This window comes from Brassica oleracea, chromosome C8 (assembly GCF_000695525.1).
Source record: "Brassica oleracea var. oleracea cultivar TO1000 chromosome C8, BOL, whole genome shotgun sequence".
In the NCBI taxonomy this organism is placed as follows: domain Eukaryota; kingdom Viridiplantae; phylum Streptophyta; class Magnoliopsida; order Brassicales; family Brassicaceae; genus Brassica; species Brassica oleracea.
The window spans coordinates 10129654-10141143 of record NC_027755.1 but is presented as its reverse complement, the minus strand read 5'-3'; the positions used below and the strand labels follow the sequence as shown (position 1 = coordinate 10141143).

The window sequence follows — 11490 nt, the reverse complement described above, 5'->3', positions numbered from 1 at the left end:
GACAGGCTGAGTCCCATTCCCGAGCTCTCATTCGTGCGGAGAGGAAGTGGAGGATGACGATTGCTGCTGAGTTTGCGAGGAGAGCTACATTGTTTGATGCTGAGTTCAGGAGTTTCAAGGACGCTCAAGACTACGTGGGTGACCTTTGGAAGTCGCAGAACGATGATTTCTCTTTTCTCTCCAAGGTTGCTGAGATGTCGGGCCTCATGGATGGGTGCGCCCAGGCCGAGTCGATGGTTCCTCCAATTGAGGGGAGGATCCGAGAGCTTTGGGAACCTATCCAGGTTTCGGAGGACACGACGGAAGCAGGAGCCGTTGCTGCAGACGAGGGAGGAGAAGTGGATCAGCCCGCAGACTCATTTGGAGCCTCGATTTCTGGGTATCTTGACCTTGATCTCTGAAGGTCGTCGGGATTGTTTTCCCTTCGCCTTTATCTCAAGATTTCATGTAGTGTTTTAGGCCGAGTGTGGCCGTTCATTATTTGAGTGTGCTATGGCCTTGCGAGGTCATTTGACTATGTGCGGGACTGGCCGTTGGTGGCTTCGAATCCCAGCCACTCTGCGGCTTTTTTATATATAACGAATGTTCTTTTAGCATTCTATGGGTTTTAGTTTATACTTCTGCCAAGTGTCGAGGGAAAGACACGAGTAGTCTCTTCGTATCTTAAGTTTTAATTTGTCGTTCCGTTCGTTTGCTCTTTCGAGGGTATTCGAAAACGTTTAGGAGTTTTACGAAGTTTCGTGAGCGTTTTAGATGTGGACGATGAGACATGTTTTAAGATCTCGTATCAGTTTTGATATCATGCCTTGAGATGTTAATGGACCAGTAGGAATGGGTTTAGGGCAAGACCTAGGTTTACTTTCGGCTCTAAGGCTATGCGACGACTAATCGGCTTTCATTTTGCCCGTTGGCGATTTCTACTTGATTCTTTCCGATTAAAGTCTGAGACTGGGCGCCGGCTTATATGACTTGTGTGGGAAGAATCGAGCACTCTCCAGAGAACGTCTGGTGTGCTGACCAAAATTTTGGATTTTCTTGTATAGCGCGCTATGGTATCCTTGTCGGATGTAAGCGAACCATTAGTTTTTATGAAAGGTTTGACTACGAGTTCTTTTTTAGAGAACGTTTTGGACTTGTCCGTCGGGGCCAATCAACGGGCATTTTTTATTTTAGAGTCACGGACGGACTGTGTATAGGGCCAATCGACGAGCATTTTGTATTTTAGAGTCACGGACGGACTGTGTATTTGGATAATATCTTTTGAGAAATATTTGCGACGTCTCGCTTTCTCGATGATATGTTTTTGCTGTGAGATGGCTACGATCTTCGTTTTTACAGAAGATGCGTTTTTCCGGTCTTGCTTGACCATGACTATGTGTGAATTATGTAGGAATTAGTTTTCGTCCAAGGACTGCTTGGACGGTATGCCTTTATCTTGGGCGTCTCTTAGGCCAACCTTAGATTACTGCGACTTATTGCAAGTGAATCATGAGATCGGAAGAAGGTGGAATTTATTGAAAAAGTTTCGAAAATATCGAGTACATTCATGGATATTTCGGACTTTGTGGGAGTATACGAGTATACGTACCCACCCCCCCCCTTTTTTAACGAGGGGGATAGCTGAACTTGTTGATATGACCAGCTGCCTACGTCCCTCTTTCAAGGATCAAGCCATCTCGTAGTTCTGCTTGTTGCTGCGGGTGTTCCTACTCACTGGATGGGATCGCTCCGGTTACTTCAGCCGTTTGGGCTTCAGTTGGATCGACGACCGTTTCAGGAGTGGGGCTGTCCGCTGTCAAGGCGATGGACTAGGGGACTATGTCACTGTCTGGAGTCGTTGCCTGGTCGGGTGATTCTGGATCACTTTTTATGGAGCTCTCGGGAGCGTTTTGAGCTTTCTTAGCTCGCTTCGGGTTGACCGCGGGGGTGTTCCGAGTTGGTGGTAGTTTATGCTCGGCCAAGAAGCAGAGCCTAGACTGTTTCTGGCATCCCCAGATTATCGCTATTCCGTTTGGAGTTGGGAACTTGATGCCAAGGTGGTAAGTCGACGGTACCGCTTTCATGGCATTGATCCAAGGAGTTCCCACGATGACATTGTAGATGGCCGGGTTATCGACTACCGTGAAGTCAATGATTTTCGTCATCTTTTTAGCCATTACTGGGAGTTTGATTGATCCGAGGGTCATTGACGTTGCACCTGAGAAACCGGTGAGAGGTTTTGGTTCCGGGACGACTTCTCCGAGTTCAATGTTCATCCTCCGGAGGGTATCGCGGAAGATGACGTTGACTGTGCTTCCCGTGTCGATAAGGATCCTTCCCACTTCTAGGTCTCGGATTACAAGATCGATAACCAATGGGTCGCAGTAAGGTTTTCGATTCAGATGGTTTCCCGCTCTTCGAAGACGATCGTATCATTAGGGGCGTCGTTGGTTGGGGACCGAGCCGGCCAGCTTGAACTCGTCTCAGCCTTCCGTCAATAAGCTTTGATCGACGAGATCGAATCGCGATAGAATTACGATCCCCCAATGATCATGCTCGCCCTTCGATGGTTGCTGTCGTTTCCTCGTTCATCCTGCCTCCTTTCGCGTTTCTCGCCCGACTGATTTTCGCGGGTGTCATTTTCGGGGGACTCTTTATCAGTTTTGGGAGGGCGATCGGAATTCAGAAGGAGATCTTTTATGCCTGTGACCTTCGAAATTTCGCCGGCGAGGAGCTTCGCAGCAAGCCTTGCGCCGAGGACCTTGCAGTTCATAGTGGAATGACCTCTGGTCTGGTGGAACTCGCAGTTCATAGTGGAATGACCTCTGGTCTGGTGGAATTATCCTTGAACTGGTTCCTGGTCCAGGTATTTCCGGAAGTCTTTCCCTGTTCGGAGTTGATAGCGTAATTATGCTCGCCCTGGAGATCTTCTCCCTCGTGGTGGACATACCTGTCGTTATGAGGGTTTTTTCTTCACGCGGACGTCTTCTGCGGGTTGTACTTCTGGGAGAGGACTTTCATCTCTTCTTCCATCATGATGAAGTTTGTTGCCTTGTGAAGAGCGTCCAGGAATGTTTTTGTTTTTTCAAGGGATATCCATTGCCGGAGTTTCGACATGTACCAGAGAGTTTTCCGCAAAGCGTCGACTGCCACTTTGTCACTGATTCCAGTGACTCTTGCCATTACCAGCTTGAACCTTTTCATGAATTCGCGGAGTGGTTCGTCTTCTCTTTGAGATAGACTCTTAAGGTCGACGTCTGAGGTTTCCCTGTCCATGAACATGGAATACTGTTTGAGAAACTCCGAGGCGAGCTGACGGAAACTTCCGATGGAGTTTCATTTCAGACGAGAAAACCATTCGAGCGCGGCTCCTTGGAGGTTTTCGACGAAGAGGAGGCAGTAGCCAGCGTCTTGTTCGCGTTCCTTGAGTTTGCACCTTCCCATCACGATCTGGAAAGACTGAAGATGCGCCTTCAGGTCGGTGGGGCCATCGTAGACGGGAATTTTGATCTTCCCAGGATCTGAGATGTTAGTTTCCGTGATTCGGTCAGTGAACGGAGTTTTCCGCGCTTCCTCGAGAAGTCTGTCGATCTCGGGTGCAGCGCTTGTCGCGTGGTGAATCTGCGACTTTACCGCCTTGATTTCTGCCGCAGTTTTTGTGATGTACTCGCGGAGATCATGGATCTCATCAGGATTTCTAGCTGCCATGCGAGCCTGTCGGCGTTGGGTGCGGTGGATCCGAGCCTGATTCTCGGCCAGTTCATTCTGCTCTTCCCAATAGAGGTTTTCTTCTTCCTCTGTCATGGGCTTTTCGAACGACGCGTCCTGCCGAGCGGACTGGCTTTGCGTTCTTCTCGGATGGACGTCGGCACTTCCGTCTGAGTGATCGGACTGGTCGCTTATGTCCAGATCGATCCTCTCAAAATCCCCTCCTTCGTTGCTCTCGGCGGGAGGTGGAAGGGTTTCCGCGGTCGGTTGTGCGCCTGGCGGGACTGTTTCGTCAGGGTTCTGACCTGAAGAATCCTTGTCTGCCCATGTGGCCCGATCGCTCGAAGTCTCGAAATCGAATCTTCTGCCGCTGCGGGCTCTTGTGGCCCCGCGCGGGTTTTTACTCTTGGCCTTCGCCGTTAAGGTTTCCACCTGTTTTGCGAGAGAGGCCACGAGCTTTCCTTGTTCGTCCGACTTTTTCTGAGCGGAGGCGAACATTTCTTTCATCTGGTCCAGTATCACGGCGTTTGTAGTGACCGTGGATACGTTTCCAGCTGGAGTTCTTTCAGCATTGGCATTGACGGATGTCCCGTCGTGCGTTTGGTTGTCTTTATCAGCGTCGATCGTCATACCTGACAGAGCGTGCCCGGTTACGTGAGAGATAGATCTGTACCCCCCTCCTTCTAGCGCCAAACTGTGGGAACCGAAATTCACGCCGTCAAGATTTGTTAATCGAAGGAAAGCCAAGCTAACCTAGCCTTCCCTGAAGGTCCCGGTTATCTGCTGGGCGACACACAACACAATCAATATGAAAGAGTCGAAAGTAATAAATCGTAAAAGAGCGAAAAGAGAACAAAGAGGTCTTATTTCCGAATTCGCGTTTGAGCGTGAACAACAGGTAAGATCCTAGGCCACGAGAGCTGTCGGTACGTTCGCTAGTCTAGCCACCTAAGTTCTAACCTAGTCGAGTCGCAGCTCGGTAGTAAAAACGAAAAAATGCCTAAAATGCTCTAAGTATTAAGTTTGCTCTGAGAAAGCACTCTCTTGCTCCTCGCCTTAAGCCCTCCTTATATACTCTCTCTACGTCGGTTTGCGCCTTTTCCTGGGCCGGATTCGTCGCGAGATGGGCTTTTCCATTTTTCGTCACTCTTCATGATTATCTTCGGAAACTTGACATTTATCTTTTCCTGCGAAATCAAAAATAGATCGTCATATCAGCCTTGGGCTCAATTCTGTTCTAAAATCGTAAGTGGGCCGTTTAGCTGTGGTTCAGGACCCTTTTGGGCTGTTTTGGGACTTAGACCATTTTACGATTTTTCCTAAGAAATAGCCATTGGTTTTTCCAAAAGGATTCTGATTCCCCGTATAGTTAAGGTAACTGGTGTTCAAGCTAACCGTTGCCATTTTATACGGCAGGCAGGAATCCATTTCGACGACCAAGTTTTTATAACTTTTCCCAGGCAGCAATCCGTTTCGACGACCAAGTTTTTTATAACTTTTCCTGAAGTCTTTCTTTGATAATCCTAAGCGAGACTAGACATGGCCATTGTGTCCAAGGGCCCGAGGATTGAGTTACGGGAACTTAGACGAGGATAACGAGGTGACCTCGGCGCGGGCCGTCCTCGCCCATGGCCGAGGTGACCTCGGCGCGGGCCGTCCTCGCCCATGGGCGAGGTGACCTCGGCGCGGGTCGTTCCCGCCCAGGGGCGAGGTGACCTCGATCGAGACGGCCCTGGCTTACGATCGAGACCTCATCCAGACTGATCCTCTTCTCGACATTCCTCGGTTCGCAACCGGGAAAAACTGTCTTTTACTTGATTAACCGTTTTTCGGGAATGTCTAGTTTTCAAAGATCGATCGAGAGTTGGTTTTCCGGGAACTTTCAGGCATTGATTCCGTCCGGTTTTGACCCCAACAACAATCTCCCACTATTGTTTTGCATAAAGGATAAAAAAGAGAGAAATCACAGCCATATCATGAGAACATTTTTCAAAGGAAACTGTATATAGATATAGTGATGCATTGTACATACCCAGAGTAAGGCGTTGATTGTCGCATCTTGTGTTGAAACTTACCAGACACAGTACTTAGTAACTTTGTCATCATTGTCGTCATGATATCTGCTAACCAACACATATAATATACACAGTAATGTTATAACCATGTTTGTTGTCGCTCATGTCCTTAAAATGTTATAAGCTCGTTGAATGGAGAGTTTCTGAGTTCTTCCAAAGCTCGTCCTCTAAATCCGAAAACCATAAAACAATACAAAATAGACAGTACTCAGAAGGCAATTCATTTTATTTGGAAGCAATTCATCAATCAGGTGATAAAGAATTAGTTCCAAGAATGTACTTATAAAAAACGTAAATCATAAGCAGAGGTATAACAGAGCATCAAGTTGAACCATTACAAATAGTTTTTCTCCGGAATTTCACGACAGAGCCGATAAGCTCTATCTCCGCCACGGCATCTTCTACCCGTTCTACTGTCATATCCTTATCTTATGCATCATTGTGCCAGTACTTCTTTCACTCACGCCGTGCCTTATCTTTCAGTGATGTCTCTGTGCGCGATTCTTTGGATGAGCCCGGTGTGATATGGTGTCGACTATGTGGATCTGAATTTCGGCACGGATATCGTTTAGGAGGTGAGGTTTCATGTGGTGGTTCTACAAACGGTGCTTTTGCGGCTGACTCTTGTATGGTTTACTGATGGAAGCCAGGAAGATGTGGAAACCCGCAAAAGACTTCAGATTAGGGTTCGAAAGAGAGCTCAAAGTGGAGACGTTTGCTCCTTATTGCAAAAGTGTCTTTTGGAATACGGAGGTGGCTCTTCAATAGTTGGATTACTTTAAAAGGTTATCAAAGTAGTGGTCAGTGGTGTTAAAGCAATCATAAATGAGATTGAAGCGGCGGAGAAGATGGTATGGAACATTGATCGACAGGACCGGTGGCTACGTTGTTTTCAGAAAAGATGAAGCTGAGTTTAATTAAAAGCCCAACGAAACATAAAAGTAGAAATCTAGCCCGCGTAAATTCATAAAATTAGTCGTTATTTTCTAAAAGCCCATAAGCAAAATAAAACAAAAAAGCCAGCCTGGATAAAGTCACAAACCCCGGTTATTGTCTGTTTTTACTAATGTCACGTGTCCAAAAACATTATCTTCTTCTTGCTGACGTGGTGGCCTGTGGAGAGAGACAAATCAACTTTATTGTAATAGATAGATACTAGATGACTTCCTGCAATATCGCAGAATATTAAAATTTAAATATTACTTGCATAAGTAAATTTTGTATATATTTGAAATCTATAATAATTTCAATAAAATAAATTTGTTGATAAAAGATAGATAGAAAACTTTTGATTAGTTAATAATATAAGAATAATATTAAATTTTATTACATTATACTAATCATCTTAACACATACATCTCATAAATATGAAAAAAACAAAAACAAAAAAACAAAAACTATCATAAATGAGGTGTGACATATTTATACTATTATTTGAGAAGTGAATTTTCTTTCTTGTCATCTTTTCCATGATTTTAGTAAATTTGATTAATTGTATCTTCTCCATGATTTTAAGATAAGTCATTAGTTTAATTAATATTATTATTTAAATTTTATTTCGATGTCTATATATTTATCATGATATTAGAGTAATTAATCAACATTAATATATTCTACCAATATATATACTATTATTTCAAAGAATATTTTAATATATAATTATCATGATCTTTAAGATATTTAATTAAAATAGATATTAACAATTGATATTACCGATGATATCATAATTAATTTTATCTTATATTTAGTTTACGATTTTAATGACTAATATTATACTCAGTTTCTCTAATTCTTATTGAAAATATTAATCAAATACAAATTATGATAAAATTTATATATAATTATACTAATATATTTTAATTAATCGGTTTCTTTATCTTATTCGGTTGGATCGGTTAATATACTGAACCATATCCATATACTGTGCTTCTTAAAAATAACAGTCATTCAGTTTATTCGGTACTACCAAATCAAAACTATTTTATCTATTTTGGTTCGGTTTGATTTTTATTGGTTTGGTTTTACCGGGTTGAACACTCCTAGACTATCGTTATTTTGTTGATGTCTTATGAGTTGTGATTTTTGTAATCCTTTCAGTGCCATTTGATTTCTTTCAGTCCAAATACAATAAGTGTTTAATTTCAAATCCAAGTTTCCTAATTTAACTATTACTATATAATTTTTTTTGATCCAAAATCTAAACCCATAAATAAAATATGAAACAAAAAAAAATAGTTTAATACATTGATTACCAATATTAATATTTAAAATTTTAAAATTTATAATATTAATTAAAAATTTTATCTAATTTACTTATCATTATTTTATAAAAATAAACTTTAGAATTAAAAATTGTTAGATATACAGATATATTAGTCCGCACAAGGTGTGGAACATCAACTAGTATCTAATATTTATGTCAAATTCAGAAAATAATCAATTTGAAACGATTATATTATATTACTGGGATATAATAAAAATTAATTTTGGGATTTAAAAAAAAAAAATTCATCAACAAATATTAGTTATTATGTATATTTTAGTGTGTACACAATTAAAAAAAACAGTATAGGATTAATTTCAAGATATTTTGAAATATAATATAAAAATCTCATAAAAAATTCTCAAGACATCTATATGCTTATTTATTTTATATTAAATAAAATACATTACTTAATAAAGGTAGGGTTCTAATCAAAATATATTTATAAATATAGATAATTTGAGGAAACTTGAGGAGATAGATAATTTTGTTTGTCTTATGGCTACAGATTCATATTTATGATAAATATCAAAATCATGTAATCTGCAATCAAATATAATATTATTTTCTTATAACAAACTAGAAATTACCTATTTAAAATAAAATAATACAGATTAAAACATTAAACCACATATTCTATAAAAAATATTATTTTAAAGAGTGCCTCAAGCATAATATTACATATAATATAATACATAATTCTTTTTGAAGATAGACTCTTAGAATTATGTTCTAATCTTACTTCTACTTATTAATTAGTTATATATGTAATAAGAATACAATACATATTATACTTATAATATTTAAGGTTAACCTAACACAATATAAATGGAACTTAGTTCATTGGCATTATTTGCGTAAGAATTACAAAGATCTTAAAGTTTAATTCATTATATATATATATATATACTTTTTCTGTAAGAAAGAATGAAACATAATAATTAAATTACAAACACTATATAGTATTTTCGTAAGATAGACTTTTCACTAATTAAAACCTCTTACACAAATTGATTGATGTATATTATACTACATCATTTGTAGCGTTTTCAGAAAAGATGAAGCTGAGTTTAATTAAAAACCCAACGAAAGATAAAATTAAAAGTTTAGCCCAGGTAAATTCATAAAATTAGTCGTTATTTTCGAAAAGCCCATAAGCAAAATAAAACAAAAAATCCAGCCTAGATAAAGTCACAAACCCCGGTTGTTGCATGTTTTTACTAATGCCACGTGTCCAAAAACGCTATCTTCTCCGTACTTACGTGGCAGCCTGTGGAGAGAGACAAGTCAACGTTATTGTAATAGATATCTTATAAAAATAACAAGTTTGAGATCGTCCACTCTGATTTATGGACTTCTCCTATCACAAGTTTAAGTGGTATAAATTACTATGCTCTGTTTCTTGATCATTCCACACACTTCTTGTGGGTTTATCCTTTGCACAGAAAAAGTGATCTTCACTCAAAATTTCTCCATTTCTTTCATATGTCAAAACTCAATTCCAAACTCAGATTAAATCATTTCAATGTGACAATGGAGGAGAATATCAAAACAAGCAATTCCAAAGCTTTCTCGATGAAAATAGTATTATGGCTCGTTACTCTTGTCCCCATACCTCTCAACAAAATGGCAAGTCAGAGCGTATGATTCAAACAATTAATAATGATGTTCGCGCTCTCCTGTTTCAGGCTAAACTTGCTCCCACTTATTGGGTTGAGGCTCTCCATGTCGCAGTTCATGTGCTAAACATAACTCCTTTTTCAGCTATCAAAAATCTGATACCATACACCCTTCTCTTCCAAAAGCGACCTACTTATGACCATCTCAGGGTCTTTGGTTGCTTGTGCTTCCCAAATTTAAACCACTCAAATCTTCATAAACTCTCTCTGAGATCAACACCATATTTGTTTCTTGGATATCCTTCAAACCACAGAGGCTACAGATGTCTTGATCTCAAAACAAACTGCATCATCATCTCTCGCCATGTCACTTTTAAAGAAGACATGTTCCCTGCGGATGAGAAAGAGACTAAAACGATGATCAAATACAACTTTCTTGAAATCGACGCCAGCCCTCTCCTGAGTTTAAAAAGATCCTTCAAACACCACTCGTTGAGCCCCCTCAAACACAAGTCGTTCACATACCTCTTCCTGCACCCACAGGACCAAATCGAGCACCTAGCCAACCCACACACCCAATGACCACTCGCGCTAAGGAAGGTGTAAGAAAGCCAAAAACTGTAATCTCCCTGATCACAAACACTCCATCACCACTTTCAAAAAGCTACATCCAAGCCTTAAAAAACCCAAATTGGAACCCCTCTATGACTGAGGAACATGATGCCATGATTAAGACTAGGTCTTGGAGCTTGGTACCTAGACCTCCAAAGATCAATATAGTGAAATTGATGTGGCTCTGCAAACATAAGTTTGATGAACATGGCAACCTAAAAAGACATAAATCTAGACTTGTTTCTAACGGTAAATTGCAGGTACAGGGTGTGGACTTCACATAGACCTTCAGTCCCGTGGTAAAGCCAACAACCATCGGGAGGGTCCTCAACATTGCGGTAACTAATGACTGGCCAATCAACCAATTGGATGTCAAAAACGCCTTCCTACTGGGTGATCTTGAAGAAACAGTTTACATGAGCCATCCCCCAGGCTTTGTGAATAAACAGTTTCCTTTCCCAATCATGTATGCAAGCTACACAAAGCAATTTATTGGCTAAAATAAGCCCCAAGAACTTGGAACTCAAGATTTGAAAACTTCATCACTCGGTTGGGATTCAAAACAAGTAAAGCTGACACTTCTTTGTTCGTTTTCAGACAGGGTAAACAGCTGGCTTACATACTTCTTTACGTGGACGACATCTTGTTAACATGCTCCTCCACACCGCTTCTGTAACATATCATTGGTGCCCTCAAACAAGAGTTCCCCATGATAGATATGGGACGCATCTCCCACTTCCTTGGGATAAAAGCTGACTTTAACAAATCTGGCATTTTCCTAAGTCAGTCACTGTATGCGCAAGAGATCATTGAAAGAGCAGGAATGGCTGATTGTAAACCAATAGCAACACCAGTTGACTTGAAGTCCAAGCTATCAGCAGAAGAAGGCCCTCTTGTCCCTGACCCGACGTCCTATAGAAGCCTCGCTGGAGCACTTCAGTATCTCACCTTTATAAGACCGGATATCTCTTACGCTGTTCACCAAATTTGCTTGTATATGCATTCACCTAGACAGCAACACTTCCAAGCTCTAAGACGAATAATTCGGTACATCAAAGGAACCATATCCCGCGGCTTGCAGTTAGTAAAAGACCGGATTGACAGCTTAACCGCTTACTCGGATGCAGATTGGAGAGGTTTTCCAGACATAAGAAGAAGTACCTCAGGCTACTGCGTCTTCCTAGGCAGCAACTTGATCTCATGGTTTGCAAAGAGGCAACCGACAGTGTCATGA

General features: G+C 40.9%; 1 protein-coding gene and 1 pseudogene across 1 annotated transcript; one reads left to right on the top strand and one right to left on the bottom strand.

Moving 5' to 3' along the window:
• The window catches only part of LOC106308618, a 9839-nt pseudogene extending 3657 nt beyond the window's left edge, over positions 1-6182 (bottom strand).
• A 4792-nt stretch (positions 6183-10974) lies between these two features.
• Positions 10975-11490, top strand: LOC106308617 (uncharacterized mitochondrial protein AtMg00810-like). Its single transcript, XM_013745760.1, has one exon. The coding sequence runs from the start codon at positions 10975-10977 to the stop codon at positions 11488-11490; it is 516 nt and encodes a 171-aa protein (XP_013601214.1).

Excerpts from the sequence above, each read along its gene's own strand:
- LOC106308617 (XM_013745760.1), top strand. The coding sequence starts at position 10,975 with ATGGGACGCATCTCCCACTTCCTTGGGATAAAAGCTGACTTTAACAAA.